Raw genomic sequence first — 19,637 nt, 5'->3', positions numbered from 1 at the left:
CATCACATCTGGTGAATGTCCAGAAATTCACTGAGAGGAAACACTTCTGACTTTGTCATTTGAATAAGAAATTTCAAAGTGAAGAGAGAAGTGGTACTATACAGGAGTTGAGTGTCTGTAAAGGATATTGCTGGGAAAAAATAGCTGAATCTTTCTTTTTGCTAGTTATAAGATCTTTCCAAAGTGGCATTTAGTTTTATTTTTATCTATCCTTTCATCTCACAAATTCATGTTAAATGTACATTAGTAGCCTCTTTTAAAAACTCAGTGACTGACCACCATAGTAACCAAATTACAAAACTAAAACATACAGTTCATCAAGCCAGGTTAAACCGTGGAATATGACTTGTCCAGTGTTACTATCAGTTGGGCTCATAATATAGTGTCCATTTATGAAAAGTTTATAGGAAGTGGTATTTTGGAAAAGTGGTATAAAGATAGTAGTTACATTTGTGAAAGCATTTTCTAAAAAACATAAAAACAAGGTCAGAGATCCTTCCATAACCTTTTTAAGTATTTGTCTATGGTGCTTTTGGAAAGATGTTTATACTGCTGGGTTTACAACAAGTAGGGTAAACATATGAACTTGTTTTGAGTTCAGTTCAGAGAAGATAGGAAGAATATGATTTTTGAAAAATTTAGTTCAGAAGCAAGCTTAGTTCTGTTCAGGAGATACCAGTAGTGAGTTTAGAACTAAGTTTAGTTTCTGTCCTAGGACTGTTCAGGGAATATGTTACCTTAACAGAAGGTTTGTGAAACTTCCAAGCCAGAAGGTCTTATTAGAAACCTTCAGCTTATTAGAACTGAGAAAGTTTGGTACATCACATTTGTGGAAAAATTCAGGTCAATTGATTTGGAAAGCACTGATCAAATTGTCTCCACAGACCAAGGCCAAGGAACTGCCAGCAGTCAATTAACTGTAACACTAACAAGTTGAGACAAGGGCTATAGTTACTCTGGTCTTGAGTCTCTCCAAAGGATAGTGTTAGGAAACAGCTTAAAATCTTGTTGTGCTGTTTGTTTTGAGATCCATTTTAGCTTGGAATATTTATCATTTCTCATGCACAATTAACTTCTGCTTTAAACAAAGTCTGCAGCCTCTATCAAGCTGTGCTTTTGGAATCTGATTTTACCAGTAGTATAATCAGCTGACATCGTAACAGCATTAACATTGGATTTGAGCAGCATTCTACATTTAATACTGTTAACATTCTTCTTAAGTACCTGACAATGGTCGATTCTTGCAGACCTGTGACCTCTTGGATCTATTCTGGCCACTGACATGGGTTGAAATGCCACTAAGAAATAAAGGTTAAGTACAAGAATGATTATCTGGTCAGAATCAACAAAAGCAGTTTCATTCTAATCTTTGCAAATTAGACAGGCTTGAAGAAATTAAGTCCTTACATTCATTATTATATTCAGATTATTTATCATGACAATTGCTGAGAGGTTTACTTACTTGAAACATCTGCTCCTAGTATCTAGGAATATTAAATTTCAGTATTCTTGAAATGAAAACTGAACCGATACAATGGGTGGAATCAGAGGTGCTTTGATTTGCCTCACCTCTGCTCATTCCAGACCAGGAGCATATGGCATTTTTTACAGTTAAAACCATCACTTTCTTAATGTACCAGTTCCTTTAGCCTACAAGTATTTTCAGAATGAAGTTTCCAAGAGATCTTCCAGAAAGGAGCACACAATACACAATTGTATTTTTCTTGGCAAATGAAAAGCTATCACTATCAAGAGATGTGAAAAACACCAGCATTGTCAGGAAAGTAAATGTATTTCAACATAATAGCAGCTTAACTAGGGTGTATTTTACAATGGAAAACTTCTCAATCGAAGTGGCAAAGGTTCCCAACATCATGTGCTACTCAACAGTTTTCATCAGTTCTACAGGTAATCCAACCTGGTGGCATTTACAGAATTCTGCTATTACGAGAGTCCGAGTTGTAAAGTGAAAGCAATAAAAGGCTTAAATATATATGTGACATGTATCCAGCTGCACAAACACTAATCATAATACTGCATATCAATCTATATTGTGCATATGGGCTCTGACTTAATAAGCAAAAGAGGACACATTTAAAGTGACTAAAAGGTGACATGAGAAAATATTTTTAAAGTAGTGAATGCATTGTCTCAAAGAGTGGTAGAGGTAGAGGCAGATTTGATCACGGCATTCAAAAGGGAGACAGATAGTGCTTGAAGGTGGAAAAATCTGCAAGGTGATAGGGAAAGGGCTGAGGAGTGAGTGGCTAAATTGCTCTTACAAAGGATTGTCATGGATGCGATGAATCTGCTTCTATATTGCAACCTCCATATGAACCTATACTTGATAATTTGCAATGTACGATAGGATAGGTACAATTTTCCAATTATTTCTGTTACCTGCGATTTTAGCTTTTTAAAAAAGAGACACATACGGTCAGAAGTGGGGATGTTCGCTAATGATTGTGCAATGTTCAGCACTATTTCAGTGAGAAACTGTATATGAAGGGACAGAGACAGAAATGAAAAGCATTACATCTGGTGAATGTGCAGAAATTCACTGAGAGGAAACGCTTCTGATTTTATCATTTGAATAAGAAATTTCAAAGCACTATTCGCTACTCCTCAGATACTGAAGTAGGCCATGTTCAAATGCAACAAGATCTGGACAATATCCAGGCTTATGCTGCCAAGTGGCAAGTAACATTCATGCCACAGAAATGCCAGGCAATGACTATAGCCAATAAGAGACAATCTAACCACTGCCCTTTGACAACAATGGTGTTACCATCATTGAATCCATCACGACCTACATCCTAGGGGTTACCACTGACCAGAAACTCAAAGGGACTCACCATAAAAATACCGTGGCTACAACAGCAGGTCACAGCCTTGGAATATTGTGGCAAATAACCTACCTCCTGACTCCCAAAGCCTGTTCACCACATACAAGGCCCAAGTCAGGAGTGTGATGGAATACTCCTTACTTTGCCTGGATGAGTGCAGCTCGAACGACATTCAAGAAGCTTGACACCATCCAGAACAACGCAGCCCGCTTGATTGAAACCACATCCACAAACATCAGTTCCTCCACTACTGATACTTGGTAATAGCTGTGTATACCACCTACAAGATGCACTGCACAAATTCACTATAGAACCTTAGACAACTTACTAACCGATGACCACATCCATTTAGAAAGACAAGGGTGGCAAATACATGGAAACACCACTATCAGCAAGATCTCTCCAAGTTACCCACCATTCTGGCTTGGAAATGTATTGTTGTTCTTACACTGTTACTAGGTCAAAATCCTGGAATTCTCTTCCTTATGGCATTGTGGGTCCACCGACAGCCCATGGATTGCAGCAGTTCAAGAAGGCAGCTCACCACCACCTTCTCAAGAGAAGCTAAGGACAGGCAATAATTGCTGGCTAGCCATGTCCCAGGAATGAATAAAAAAGATTTCAAACTCCAAAAGAAAATAAATTATCATCGACATTTCCATTACATTTCCTTGTCTCTGCTACTGAGCTTTTGGCAATCCTTGCAGCTAAGTAGTAATTGTTGCAGGAAGAAAATTAAGAAAATTGTGCTACTTGCTCATAACATTGGAGTCTATAGAATTCTTCTAGCTATAGCTAGTGATTAATGTTCAAAAGGTGGATATCATAGTCACAAGTTATGTTGTGGATATGTTGCCAAGGAAGCTCTTGGTTTTAAATACATTCTAAATTTTGTGCAAAACTCCACAGTGCCCTATAAACAGGATTCACTCCACATTTCAAATGAAGTTCTTGGTGGCAATCAGCCAGGATGTAAGTTAGCTGCACAGCAAGTTCAAGAGGCTGAACAACCTACTCTTGCTACTATTTGGTGGATAGGCACTTACCATTAAGGGTAATTTATCTCAAGAAATACATATTTTATTTCTACATGCCAAAATTACTAACGTTACTGGATCACTACTGGAATACTACAGCTCCCTCACTGACGAAACAGTATATTCTCCAAACTAGTTTACAAACTATGCCAGCAGCATTACATTAAAGATATGTATCAAAAACATTGTATTAGCTAATCTTAACTTTATGCAGCAATTAACACCAGCTTCATGGTCCAGGAGTATTCATTTAAAAAACGCTTGTAGGAGCCTTGAACATAATCTCAAAATTAAAGACAGTTATGAATTCCATCTGCTGCTGACAGACCTTAAAGATCGTCTCTTCCGCCGTGCTGTCGGCCGGGTGGCAGTGGCTGGTGGATTTCTGGCAGTGAACATCTGTGGCTGCCCCAACCTGCAAAAAGAAAATAAAGAACTTCATTGAGAAAAATGGGAAAAATAAAGACCTTGAAATAGATGACCCAGCCATTCTTTTAGCCAGGAAACAAGTCCAGAATGGCACAAGGCCAAATTTTAAAAAATAGTCATGAAAAATTATTGCTGCAACTTTTTCTCTTTCTTTGAAGGTAGCATTTAGTCATTAATTAGTTCCAATTGCTCAGAGAAATACATTTCTCGGTCAGTGTTTTTACAAGGAATGACTGTGGCAAACATTAAGGATGGGGAGCAAATGGAAATCTCTCCAACAAGATTCCTTCTCAGAATACTAAGAGAACCTAGAGAAGGGTATTGACCAATATCTGAATGCCTGAAAAAAAAAACAGGTTTGGTGCACTTGCATTTGGCATCATGTTCTTTTTTTGACATTGCCATGAGCAGTTTTTAAATCTAACCAGGTAAGGCCTCAATTCCCAATACGACTAAAGATTTCAAAAATTCAGAAACAATAAGGCATTTTAACCATAGGTAATGCCTTGAAACAGAAATGGAGGAAAACCAAAGAAAAGCAAGAGAGAACTGACAGGGCACGCTTGCAAAGGCAAGTTATAAACTCAACAGGACACTGCGTTGTGATTTTTTTTCCTCATTCAGTGGCATTCAATGATATATTTAGACAATACAATATGAATAACAAATTCAAAAGAGTAAAGAAATGTTAATCAAGTTAGACAAACCTCTGCAAAATTAAATTCTTGGCCTGCGGGAAAGTGTTGTGGCTCACAGTGATTTCTGATCTCTGAACATCTGAAGGGCCAATAGTTATGGTTGCATTTAAGCAAGCGTGATCACCCGCATCTGTGGTTTCAAAGGTTTCATTCAAATTTGGACATTTGGATGTCATAGAAGTACACGTGGCCACAGGGAAATTACAGCTTTTGGGAGTGACGGTGACAGGTATAATCCGTTTATTGGTAACAGTTAGTGGACAGTTTCTCTTGATACGTTGTTGGACTGAGTTCATAAAGTTAATTCCTTCGTTGCCAAGGGTATTACTCCGATTTGAAAAAGGTTGGTTCTCCTTTGTGCACACTTTTGGCAAAATGGTCAGTGGGTCAGTTCTGGTCCTCATGCGTTTTCTACGTAATTCAGACGTTGCAGGATTACATGAAATTGTCTCATCTTTCATTCGTCTTTTCTTTAAAGGTGATGATCGCACCCGCTGGGGAGATTTGGCTGGTGACCTAAGCTCTGTTAGGCACCGTTTTGTAGGTAGTCTTTTCCGTGTGCCGGTCTTTAACAGAGCCTGTTCAGTTGGTTGTGAAGTCATTTCTTCTTTTTTAGGTGAACCTGAAAGTCATTAGAACAAAAGCCTTAGCATTAAAAAAAATCCAAAGGTGATTCGGTTTCACTTCAATAATGTTTGGGCCAGAAGGTTTGTGAAGGCTACAGCCCATACCACTGAAGGGAAATATCAGTAGTGGGATTCAAATTCAAGATTTTGGGTTGCTGATTAGTTTATAGAATCCTACAGATCATAGAATTCTTACAGCGTGGAAACAGACCATTCGGCCTGACAAACCCACATCGACCCTCCAAAGAGCATCTCATCCAGACCTACCTGAACGCTGCATTTCCCATGGCTAACCCACTTAGCCTGCACATGTCTGGACACTGTGGGCAATTTAGCATGGCTAATCCAGCTAACCTGCACATCTTTGGACTGTGGGAGGAAACCGGAGCACCAGGAGGAAACCCATGCAGATACAGGGAAAATGTGCAAACTCCACAGACAGTTGGTTGAGGTTGGAAGGTTGGAATCAAACCTGGGTCCATGGCGCTGTGAAGCAGCAGTGCTAACCAGTGAGCCACCGTGCTGCCACTGTTCAGTTAGATGGTTACCTATACTGCTTTTGATGTTTTATCTGGAACTCTAATACTCTAGTTGTATAATGAAACAAAACAGAGGAAGGTATTTCATACAGCAATAATTTATATAGCAACTTTAATATTATGGAATCTGTCTTGCTTCGCAGGGGCATTATAAATCCAAGTATGACACTGAGCCACTTAAATTAAATTATTAGGTCGGATGGTCACGAACTTAATTCAAACAGATAGGTTTTAAGGAATGTGTTAGTGGAAGAAATTGAGGTAGACAGATGGAAAGATGAGGGAGAATATTCCAAAGCTTGACACTTCATCAACTGAAAGCAGTCATGAAAGGTGGAACAATTACGATTGAAAATGCACACAAGGCCCGAATTAGCAGAATGCAACCATATCTGATGGTTGTGAAGCTGGAGGAGATTGCAGAGATATTAAGACTGTTCTTTCCCATTCAATCAAATCATGGATCACTTGTTTTACAATTCGATTCCATTTCTCTCTTAACTAATGCAATCTACCAATTCAAAATTTCAACGGACAATACATCCAGAGGTTTTGAGAAGGTTCCAGATTTACACCATCTTTTGTAGGAAAAAAAAAGTCTACATAGTCTAGCTCCAGTTTTAATATTAGGTCCCCTTATATGCTACCAGTGGAAATAGTTTCTTTCTAAGGGAGATTCAAAGAATAACCTCTATTCAGCAACTTTCTTTACAATTTTCAAAAATATTTAAGATCATTCAGATATATCAAAAAATTGGTAAAACTCAATAATCCATAAAGTGGATCTACAAAGTAATTATATTGAATTAATAATAATGTAACAAACATGAGAACTTTTTGTTCCTTCTGCCACTTCTCCAAATAGAGCATACCCATGGTCAACATTTTTTTAACCTATGTCCAAGTTCCCCTGAGAAGGTGCTGGCAAATCGTTTTCTTGAATACATTTTCTGTTTTACTGGGCCATTTCAGAGGTTAAGAGTCAAACATATTTTTGAAAACATAAGGAAAATAGGATGAGGGTGACAAATTTCCTTCCCCCTAGAAAACATCTCATTATAGAGCATGAGATAACAAGGTGTAGAGCTGGATGAACACAGCAGGCCAAGCAGCACCAGAAAAGCTGACGTTTCGGGCCTAGACCAGCATCTGCAGTTCCTACTATCTCATTATAGAGTGTGCTTGCTTTCAATAAAACCAAAGAGGCATTTTTTTTTTAAAGTCATCTGTCTGTACATTACAGTTTTAGGTGAAGTCAATACTTCTCAAGACCACACAGCAGGCTACGCAGATTACTCAAAGGGTTAACATATTTTTGGTGTTATACAGAATCAGTTATACTGGAATGTATCTAATAAGTGAATATGAGATAAGAGATTTTGTGGTTAGGTATGACATCCAAAGCTCCCAATTCCTTTCCAAAATCAAATAGTTAGACACCATTTTGTCTGGGCTTTACATATAAAGGATGACTGAGGAACTGGAGAGCTGTCAGCATCAATGAGCCTGTAACCTCGCAGGATTTGGCTCCTTCTGGATAAGAGAAATTATTATATTTATATTTAGTTGATGGTTATTACATGAAGCTGTGGTTGATTTTGTGGTATCACTTGGAGTCCTAGAAGTCTGAAGCAACCCATACGAGTTCATTATGCAATTATTATTGCCTAAGGATATTTGTGGTTGTACATTCTCGTTTGCTGGCAAAATACAAAAACATTTTCAGCCCATTGCCCTCTAGGCTGAACTGTGCCTTCTGCACAATACATTCTGTTAAAGCCACATAAAGACCTTCAATAATGCGGTTTGTGGTCGCCTTGAAGTGCTGATAACAAAATTCTCTAGCACTTTAGTCAGTAAATACCAAATTGCATTGTCAGTATCTGATGATGTATAGAGAACTTAAAATATAATTAACCACCATGAAGGCTGGATTTGTGAAAAATTGCTAATAAATTGTGAGTAGTGATTTTCTTGATTCTGCAGCTAAAATACAACCTGCTAGCTACTTACCCATGAAGCAGCACACTGCTCATGTGGTTGCAGAGGGAAGAAAAGTAATTGAAGAAAAGCAAATATCTAAAACTGCAGTACTTCAGGATTAGTTACAGAAGGATGTCATTCATTCCATCAAGTCCATGCTGGCTGTGAAGAAATCCAGTAAATCCCACTCCATTGTTTGATTTCCATAGCTCCATACAGGCTTGTTTCCCTCAAGAGTCCAACCAATTTCCTTTTGAAATCATTGATATTTTTCCACTTCCATCAATTTTGTGGGCAATGAGTTCCAGGTCATTATCACATTGCCTAAAAAACGCTCCTCCTCTTGTTCCCCCTGTATCTCAAATGGATGTCCCCTTGTGCTTACACTATCAGGTACTGGTGACAACTTTTCTTTGTCTACCTTATCGAAACCTACCACAGTTTGTAGATTTTTTAAAAAATCAACCTGTTCAAACACATCTAGGGTAGGTGGTAATAGAAGCCAAATCTCCCAGCCCAGAGGTAGGGACACTATCAATGCAATGCAACAGCCTACTACAATCTTGTACACTTCTACCCAATCTCCACTTTGCTTTTATAACCTAACTTTGTCAATAAGATCAGCCAGATTTTTAACCTCTTAAAACAGATTGGAATAAAAGAATGGAATCCCTATGGTGTGGAAGCAAGCCATTAGGCCCATCGAGTCCATACTGACCCTCCGAAGAGCATCTCTCACATGCCCACCCTCCTATTCTATCCCTGTAACCCTGCATTTCCCACGACTAACTCACCTAACCTGCACATGCCTGGACACTATGGGCAATTTAGCATGGCCAATCCACCTAATCTCTACATCTTTGGACTGAGAGAGGAAACCGGAGCACCCAGAGGGAACTCGCACAAATACGGAGAGAATATACAAACTCCACACAGATAGTCGCATGTGGGTGGTATCGAACCTAGGTCCCAGGTGCTATGAGCAGCAGTGCTAACCACTGAGCCATCGTGCCACCCCCGTGCTGCAGGTTTCCTGTTCGTGATGGAATATCAAGTTATTGCAAATTAAAGTTGACTTTTTAAAAAAGACAACAAGTGGTTGATCTACATCATCATTTAATCACGGGTGGCAAGTTAAGAATCTATTCAAATTACACCAGGACACTAGCGAAAACACAGCCCCACTGAAAATGAAAATTGGTACCCGCTTCCCACTTCCCCAATGCTGTTTGGCTTTGCAAGTTTTCAATTGTTGCATAACCAAGTCATTCAAATCCGTCCTCTCTGGGCTTCTTAGCTACTTTGAGTGCACCTGGCATTGGGAAAGCTCCTGTGTAGATTGTTAAACACATCATTAGAACTAAAAGAGCCACAGCTCACAGGAATAACACAGGCTTTCTGTGAGAAAGGGTCAACACATAATTAATAGATTGTTGAAAGAAAAGGTGGTTTACAGCCTTCACTTGCTTACTGAACTGTTATGATCTAACAATGCTGCATGTTTTTCAGAAGCATTTTACTTCTTTGACATTTCTTTCTCAGATTGCACAATATTTTTAACTAAAGTCCCAATTGTTTTCACCTTTTAGCATGAGAGCATAATAGCCAGATAAACTGAATATCGGCCAAATCTCAGCGGTCACACTCACCCAAATCAAAATAATTTGTGTTTATTCTTCCTCAATTCAATGACTTGGTCACAAAGTCCAGTGCTGTGCATCACATTATCGAGGTGCCATCTTTCAAATCTGATATTAAATCAAGGGCTCCGCAATGGAAGTAAAAGATTCTACATCTACTAAAAGAGCATGGAAGTTCTGCCAACTTCACTCAAGTAGATTATGTGGTCATTACCACATTTTCATCTGTGGGCCTTTGCTGTGTACAAACAAATAGGTTGCCTGCCATATTTCCTTTGCTTCATTAACTACATCTCAAAAACACTTAATTGGCTGTAAAGCACTTTGGAATGTACTGAAGCCATGGACAATCCTTTATAAATGCAAATTTTAGATCTCTTTAGGGAGGAAGCAACTAAAAAGACATTTACAATTATTGATAAGCTTCAAAAACAGAAATTGCTGATTAAGGTCAACAGGTCTGGCAGCATCCATGGAGAAAAATCGATTTAATGTTTCAGGTTGAGTGACCTTTCCTCAGAACTCAGTTCTGAAGAGTCATTCAACCCAAATGCTAACTCTGATTTCTTTCCATAGTTGCTGCCAGACCTGCTGAGCTTTTGTTTTTGAGCTTTGTTTCCGATTTATAGCATCTGCAGTTCTTTCAGTTTTTATTTATAAGCCTCAACTTTTCTTCTTAAACTTTGATGAAATGAGGGCATTGCTAGCAATGCCAATATTTGCTGCGTATCCCTATTTGCTCTTGAATTGAGTGGCTTGCAAGGAGGCTATTTCAGAGACAACCTTGAAGTCACACGTAGGCCAGATGAGGTGGCCAGACGAGGTAAGAATGGCAGATTTCCTTTGACAAAGGAAATTAGTGAATCAGTTACAATAATCACCGTTACTGAGACTAGCATTCCATTCCAGATTTTATTAACTGAATTTAAATTCTACCCGATGCCATGGTGCAACATGAATCCATGTTCCTAGAATCTCTGGATAACTAATCCAGTTACATTACCAGAACACCAGTAGTTCCCCTAAATTGCCAAAGTTTTACAACTATAGAACAGCAGTACCCCATTTTAACATTTCTTTATCAACATATTCTTTACCAACTTATAAAAACCACAAGATAATGTTGTATTCAAGGCAAAACAGTACCTAAATAAGCATCACACTTCTATATTAGGGATTTTGTAACAAAACAGAAATGACTGCAATCAACTTTTGTTTGAACAACAATTCATTTTTGTTATTTCTATATGTACAAATACAAGATTTGTTCAAGCACATGAGGTTGTTGCTTTGCCTGTAATTTGGATCAGAACTACAATTAGATTATTACATTTGCTTATGAAATATATGCTTATGCTAACGAAAGCATGGAAATTTGAAATTGAGGTGGAGCAAGATGATACCAAGATTTGAAAACTGGATTTTTACCTTCAAGCTTGTACATAAAACAAGCAGACATGAATAAGACTAGCTTTGGTAAGTCAGTACCACTAAAAGAACAGGTTCACATTATTATAGCACCTTTCATAACCTCAGTTTATGCCAAAACACTTTACAATGAAATGAGGTTGAGTGATTATTCTAATTAGGAAATATAACAGCCAATTTGCACACAGGAAGTTCCCTTCAACAACAATGAAATAATAACCAGATAATGTGTTATCATGACAGTGTTTGAAGATAAATATTAGCAAGGATACAGGAGAATTCACCTACTGTTCTTTGAAATAGTTCCACAAGAACTTTGACATTTATCTGAATGGGCAGATAGAACCATTACACACAACACGAAGAGCCCGTGATTTAGACTAATAGCAACAATAAACCTCACAGAGAGATGGCATATGGTTAGTGCCACATTCAGAAATGGCTCTTGCAAAATATTGAAACATACAAGGGAACCTAGCTTTGTACTGATAAAAAAAAAATCAGGAAAGCCTTGTTTTAGTGCCAGCTCTAGTACATTTGTACATTAATCAAACCAATCTATATCTTATGGTGAAGCATGTGCTTAAAGTGCTGGGAAGTGGTAAGTATTCGCCACTGAGTGATTTTATATTGGGAATTTGCACTTGTGGCAACTGGGCTGACACTGCTTTCACACAGGGTGATTTACAGATAAGAGAAGAGGAATTTTTACCCCAGAAATGTCTGCATTGAAGGCTGAGAGGAGCCAATGTGGTCATTTGCTTGTGAACTTAATAACCTTTGTTTGATAAGGTTAAATCTTTCCTATCTTACAAATAGGAATATAAGATGTTTCCCCTAACACTCAGAATTAGCACTGTAAAATAAATTAAGCAGTTAGAATGAGAGCCTCTTTAAAAAAAATACAGACAAATATTACAGTGAGTAATAAGGCGGCAATTCAATCTTGTTTATCTGCTGTAAGCCTAAATGCTTGCATTATTACTCACACTAACCACTGAGCGTAGTTTAATAGCACATCCTGAACACACTAACATTTTGAAGTCATTTCAAAAAGCCACTTGTGTCAAATTTGTAAACCAAAACGGGGACAGTGTATTCAACAGCAAGGAAACCAGCAAACCTTGCTTAAAAAAGACAATTTAAAGTTTGCATGGAGGTATTGCATGCCTGATGCCAATATTAATTTGATGCATCGACTTTCAGGCATTATTGACACATTATTCACAACCACTGGTGACACACTGACATATGCTCCAATATCCTGCTGTGCCTCACAAGTGCCAATTCTTAATGCACAAGGCTAGTTCATGCCTATGAACCATCTACATGACCATGGAGGCATTATAACCACATTTCCACCTGAAATTCTCAAATTTACTTCCCAACAGATGGGCTGTAGACAACAATCCAAAATGGCGACCAAGCTGAGTGTGCCAGTTGAGATTAGCTAACTCAGCGAAGAACAAAGATCAAACCAGGGACCTTACTTTTTAAGGTAACAAGGACAAAATATGCTTAATAAGAATGAGTAACTACAACAAATCAGATTCTCGTGAACAATCCTTGTTCATTTTCAATGATCATGGAATATCCACAGATTGGAGGATGCCTGTGCAAACTACATTCCTGACTGGCGGAAGTCTACTCCAAACCGCCCGTTCATCACAGAGGTATGTGTGTCAGTTTATGAGAGGTACACAACTTGCAGCTTTCCAGAAACACATCATACAATGTTGATATGAGTTACCTAAGCTCATTACCTCAGTTAACTGGCTGCAAAGCTTCTCAAGCTTCTGTGGCCTGATGGCTTTTCACAAGTCTTCAGTCTGACTGACAAGAATATTTAGTTTGTTAAGACATGTAAGTGTGTTTTGGTATGGGAAGAGCTGAATAAAAAGTTATTAAGCTCAGAGCTTAATTGTGCAGGTTTTGTACTTCAAGCACATAGGGTGGTCAAGTATTTTTTTTCTTAGTCTTTCACATCTCAAAACTACGTACATTACACAAGCATGTTCACCTCGAATTCATACTTTTTATTTAAGTATGTCAAACAATATTTAAAGTTTTCACATGCACAATACATAAAGAAATCAATTTTGTTGCAATTGAAGTCTGATTATTTTAGTAATGTTGACCTGACAGCCCTGTCTGTGGGCGACCTTAGCTTGCGTTTGAAGGTCAAAATATTACATTTCAGCAGCGCAGGAAAACCTATCCTACTTACATTATATTTTACAATAAAATTTAACCAGTCTGCAAGTTCATCTACTGGAAAAGAAAGAATGTCTTTACAATACAGAATTAAATATAAAAGCCTCAATTAAATCTGTTGTCTAATTAGATTCATACCTAAGCACTTGACTGGCAAATGAGGATCAGCAACACAGTAGCACAGGGGAAAATGGGGAAAGCAATTATCTACAAGCTAAAGAGTTACTGTTAATATAAGAGAGAAACAAGTCTTGTATCAAACCTAAACAAGTAGGGATTTAGACTTCCTCAAAATCATTCAAGCTCTCAAGATATCAAAGTAACTACTGAAAGCAATTTGGGATTCTTTTGAGGGGGAAAACAAAATTATGAACCAGGAAAGCAAGCCCTGAAGTCTTGGCACTGATTATTTGTTGAAAGTTCCCATATGTTGCTCAAGGTCCAATTAAGACTGTATACATGGAGTTGCAATTAAATTACAGAAATGTCTATGTGCTGTGCTCCCTCCTGCCTCTGATCTGCCAGCAAGAAAGAAGGGAACGCTGATGGAAAATCAGTAGGTGGTCTTTGGCGAAGACTACATTTCATACTCGTCAGTACCTTTATTTGGACTGCAATATATGGAATAATTATTTTAAATCTTCTTCTCCTACAAGCTGTTGATAAGGATGATTCTTCACAAGTAGCAACACTGGTTAGGTACAGTGGCAAGATGTTAAGAATTTTAGACATACACGGTTTATCTTGCGGGGGAGCAGAGTGGTACAAGAACGATTGGCTAGATTATAACCTGGTTGGAATAAGTGACTGACTGTTTAAGTCGTAAACTAAATAGCCAATTTTAACTTAGAAGCAGTGATTGGGACAAGGAAGGAATACAAAGGGTCACTTGATTTCAAGGAAAGGTAATTAGAAGGGAATGAAGTACAAGTTCTTGCAGGCTGAGGGGACGAGAATGGGGACTGCAGGGTGGATGAGTGATTGACCAGAGCACTGTCATATAGGGAGCCATTCAAGTCGAGAGGCAAAAGGAATGTAGCAGATGTAGGGGACTGTATAATTTGGACGATAGATAGTGTTTTCTGCAGCTGTGAGCAACAGTCTCTAAGTCTGCATTACCTGCCTGATGCCAGGGTTGAGAACATCTCCTCGGGAACTTGGAATGGGAGGTGAGGGATCAATTTGTCATTGTCCACATTGGTATCAACGACATTGACAGGATACAAAGGAGGTTTAGTTGAAAGATTTTGAACAGTTAGGAGCAAAATTAAAAAGCAGAAACTCCAAATTAATAATCTTGGAATTACTACTTGAGCCAAGGGTAAATGGGCAAAAGGTTAATAAAGTCAAGGCATTAAATGCATGGCTCAAATATTGGTGTGGGAGGAATGAGTTTTAATTCATGGGGCACTGGCTCCAGAAGGGTAGAAGGGAGTTGCTCTGCTAGAATAGGCTTCGCTTGAACCATTCTGGCACCAGCAATCTGGCAAAGCAAATAATCAGATTTGTAGAGAGGGCCACAACTAACTGAGGAAAGGCAGCAGGTTTGAAAGGGGGGAGAAGGTTAGTTCTGAAGACGGGATAAGTAGAATTACAAAACAAAGAGATACAGTGGCATTGCAGGGCAGCAATTCAGGTAATGATACCCAGAGTGGGACAGAAAGGGATAGTGTACAAATATTTTAAAATGTAACAAAAATGGCCCAGGCCTGTTTTTGTGCTGGGAATGGGAATGGTGTGTGGAGGCAAAAAGGCAAAATTAATGGTTCTTCACATAAAAACACCTAGTATTCAGACCAAACTAAATGAATTAATGGTGCAAATAGAGGTTACTGGATATGATCTTATAGCCACCACGGAGACACAGTTACAAGATCAAAGCTGGGAACTAAAAATTTTGAGGATGTGACTTTTCAGAAAGACAGAGGAATGAAAGAGTAGCTTTGTTGTTTCTGGTTGGAATAAGTGTGATAGCAAGAAAAGATACTGGATGAAAGATGTAAAATCTACATCAAGTACTGCGTGCTTCCAATCTACTTGGAATATTGCGTAGCGTTCTGGTCACCACACTACCAGAAGGATGTGGATGTTTTGGTGAGGATACAGAAAAGGTTTACGAGGATGTTGCCTGCTATGGGGGATTTTAGCTATGAAGAAAGGTTGGATAGACTGGGTTTGTTTTCACTGGAATACAGAAGGTTGAGGGGCGATCTGATAGAAGTTTATAAAATTGTGAATGGCATGGATAGGGTGGAAAGTAAGAAGTTTTTTCCCAGGAGGAGGGGTCAATTTCTTGGGGACACAGGTCCGGTTTGGGGGGAGTGGTGGGGTGGGGGGAGGGGGGGTGCATGGGGAGTTTGAGAGATGTGCGAGGCACGTTTTCTAGGAGAATGCCTGGAATGCGCTGCCAAAGGTGGTGGCAGAAGCAGACACAAAAAGCAACATTCAAGAAACACCTGGACGAACGCATGAATAGGAACGGAATAGAAGGATACAGATCTCGTAAATGACGACAATTTTAACACGGAAGGGCAAAATGTGTCAGCGCAGGCTTGAAGGGCCAAAGGGCTTGTTCCTGTGCTCTTATGCTCCGAAGTAAGAAATAACAAAGGGGAAAAGACACTGGTGGGAATAGTCTACAGACCTCCTTACAGTAGTTATACTGTAGGAAAGGGAATAAATTATGAGATAATGAGGACATGTAAAAAAGACAGTACAGTGCAGGAGTGTACAGTTTATATTAATGATCAGCAGAAAGGCATTCAGATGAATTCACTGAGAAGTATTTGCAAATATTTTTATATGAAAGAAACATTCTCAACAGTCGAAGCCATGAATTTGTGGATGTAAAATATGGAAATTATGACTGATGGCATGTGCAAAACCCTGTTCATGCGTAATTGATAACAAATGCTAAGACCAGGATTTGCCCCTCCAGAGAAGTGATGTGGAGTGGGCAAATAATCAGTTGGGTTGGAACCAAGGGAGAAACCTGTCCCTTTCCCATCAGCTCAGCAATTAAGTCTGGGACGCAGAGTCCATAGTCTACGTTTTGAAATTGTCACCAATTAAAGCCCTTAAGTGGTCAGTTAATACCACTTAAAGGCCCCATCCCGTCTGAGCTACAATTATTTCAGCACAAAATTAATTGAAGCTCCACGGTAGTCAATGGTTTCTCAGAGCTCGGCTCCTCAAAATTTCAGCTTGTGACCCACTCGGGATCCTGACCCCAAATTTGGCAAGCCCTGGCCTAGGACTTAGTGAGTGAAGACAGTAGTGTCCGAGAACCAGACCCCCACCCTGGTTTCAGAACCCTCGATCCCTCTCCCTATCCCTATTCCTTTCCCTTTCCCAGAAAGGCCCCAAAACAACACTTACCTAGCTTGTTGCTGATCCTCCATCACGGAGTCCTAATGTGGCTGAGTTTTTGAAATGCCAGCCTCTGACTGACTGGCAGTTCCAGTTAGGTAGGACTTCCTGGTACGGTTTTGTAATTCCAGTCAAAAGTCTACCAGCAGCCAATTAGCTGCCTTTTGACAATCAGTCAGGTAGGTTTTCAGACAAAATGCAAGTTTCCTTCCCACTAAACTTTCCGACTTTCATACTCAGTCAAAAATTTGGAAAATCCCAGCCAAAGGTAATTTAAAGTCAGGAGTCAAATAGTTAAACCGTTAAAAGGCAGTTTTCTTACTTTTGTAGGTAAAATGAATACAGGGTAGCGATTAAGATTTTTATAACTCGCTTTAAACAGATTGAGCAATCATTAGTTAAAGAAATGTTGCAAGTCTGCACACTGCAAGTCATCTTGAATTCCAGTAATAAAAATTCTCTCCTGCTGTCATGTTATGGGTTTGAAAGATCTGGATTCTTAGCTAAATAATTACCTCAGCCTTGTTAATCCTTTAAAAATTGTACAAGGTACTTTGAAAGCAGTTGTTCTGTTTAACAGAAAACAAACACTCCATTTTTAAATAAGTTGCAATTAACACTTCAGGGCATTGTTAACCCTCACAAATTTGTCTTAAAGAAGGGAACCATATGAAGGTGGCAATTTGAAAAAAAGCCTACACAGTGGTTAATGGAAAATGTCACACACTAAATGTAGTCTGTTAAGTATCATAGCGCACTACAGTTCTAGGTTATCCATAACTAACAGAAATGATGAGCAGATACGCTTCCACAGAAGGACATGAGAAACCTATGCCTTGAAATATACTCATTTCAGAAGCTCAATAATTAGTTTTAAGCCACCTGCAAGTGATAAAAATCAGGAAACAGGGTATTAAATGCTCGTTAAAAATGAGATGTACAAATTTACCAATGAGAATTGAATTACAAGTCAACAGAGGTCAGATGATGAAAAGATAGAAAAAACATTTATTTAAACAATGAATTAAGTTGGGAGGAGATATATCCTACAGCTATATAATTGTAGAAGTGTACATTTATTTGTGAAGGACACTTCTGACAAAGTGGTAGCGTCCCTACTTCTGGGCCAAAAGGCCTGGGTCCAAGTCTCACCTACTCTAATGACATCTCTGAACAGGTTGATTTGAAAATATCTCCATTTACTTATGTATGTACATGTACATAGATGTGGCTTAAATACGCCAAAGTGAGGAGGAAAGCGGCTTACCAGTAATTTCAAAAAGTTTGTCAGGTAGAATGTTCAGTTTCGAAAATGTAGCAAGAGCGGTTATTTCTGATTGTTGATTCTCCTTGCATTCATCTGTGTTTATTTGATCTGCCCATAGGACGGCTTTCTCTCCACGTACAAGGCGCTCCAACTCATTGAATTGTGTTACTGTCTCTGCAGTTGCAAGGTTAGCTTCTTTCAGCGTATAAAACTGTTTACGTACAATCTGCAGTAGAGTAGTCACTAACCTAAGATTGAGAAAAATGTGGCAATCAGTTTCATTACTCAGCTGAAGTGACAATCAGCTCTTTCAGAACCCCCTCACTCTCTTCCCAGGAGGCTAGGATTTAAATCTCTGGAACACAGTTTGCTGTTGATCAGATTCTCCAATAATCTGAAAACCGTTGCCAGTATTTTGGCATTCACCACTCACCATGATAGGGAATTCAACTGCAGCTCACTCCTCACTTTTTGTAAGCAGTCACCAGCCAATCAAGGTTATACAGTTGACTGCTTACATCTTGAAATGACATGATGCTGGCATGTGGTTTCCCTTTTCATTATGGTCCCTTTGGTTTTTTGCTTAAACAATTTTACATTTAATCTCTCATGTATTTAACTTAATTACTTGATAGGATTTTACATTTATTTTATCCCCGTTCCCTTCAATCTGTACTTTTTTCATCAGTAATATCCTCCCCTTTAAGAGAGGCCACACCCAGAATATTAACACATTCATCCTTTTTAATGCTGCTTGACAAGCGTTTGCAGCAGTGTTGTTTCCTTTTCAGAGTTACAACAACTATAGCTTTTCCTCCCACACAGTATTTTACAGTATTTACAATCTGATTATGTTCAGAGTACCATTTAATGGGCATATTTTGAGCTAACATTAAAGAATAGACTTTCAGGAAAGGACTGTCTGGTTTGGACTGTACCTAATCCATATCCTTGCCGATATCAAACAGAAATTGACAGAAAATACTGATCACACCCAGCAACACAGTTAGGTTCTGAAAACAGCAAAGAGAGATTGGGTCACTAAGGAATTAATCAGTCTCAAATTTCAAAAGGTGATAGAGATCATTTTTGGGGGCAGTGCTCTCTGCTTCCTTTCAGGGTATTACTGATTGAGGTATTAGCATGGACTTCAGAGCGAAATAGAAATCAGATTGGGTCACTGTGTTCTTTCTAATTGCGTTGTTTGACTTTGCTGCAAAACTTCGGCCCAGTGGCTGGTGTTCTTTACTGGGAAGAGATGTTGGGAATTTGCCACCCTCTCAAATAAAGGATGACTGCCAAGTTGGAGCCTTTACAAGTGATTCAGTTAAGGAAAAATCAAACAATAGAATGTACAACTAATTGTAATGCCTCGGAGTGGGGTTCAATGTTTTAACGAAGATCTGTAGCTCGGATTGTGGTTGGAGTTGTTGGTTGGTTCGCTGAGCTGACTGGTTTCATGCAAACGTTTTGTCTCCCTTCTAGGTGACATCGTAAGTGCTGTGTAGCCTCTACTGAAGTGCTATTGTTCTGTCCTGCTCTGAATCTATATGAATTTACT

At 38.8% G+C, this 19,637-nt stretch overlaps 1 protein-coding gene across 2 annotated transcripts in view; it reads right to left on the bottom strand.

The window, feature by feature from the left end:
• LOC109924853 (kinesin-like protein KIF18A) overlaps positions 1–19,637 on the bottom strand; it is a 69,241-nt gene that overhangs the window by 9,429 nt on the left and 40,175 nt on the right. For both annotated transcript variants that reach the window (XM_048617659.1, XM_048617658.1), the window contains exons 12-15: positions 18,077–18,324; positions 5,020–5,632; positions 4,212–4,298; positions 1,225–1,298 (exon numbers count right to left, since the gene is read on the bottom strand). In XM_048617659.1, coding sequence (XP_048473616.1) covers positions 1,225–1,298; positions 4,212–4,298; positions 5,020–5,632; positions 18,077–18,324 — 1,022 coding nt within the window. The remainder of the gene's footprint in view (positions 1–1,224; positions 1,299–4,211; positions 4,299–5,019; positions 5,633–18,076; positions 18,325–19,637) is intronic.

This window comes from Rhincodon typus, chromosome 37 (genome assembly GCF_021869965.1).
Source record: "Rhincodon typus isolate 14 chromosome 37, sRhiTyp1.1, whole genome shotgun sequence".
NCBI lineage: Eukaryota > Metazoa > Chordata > Chondrichthyes > Orectolobiformes > Rhincodontidae > Rhincodon > Rhincodon typus.
Note: the sequence above shows the minus strand (reverse complement) of the source record. Positions and strands in the feature narration are given on the sequence as shown.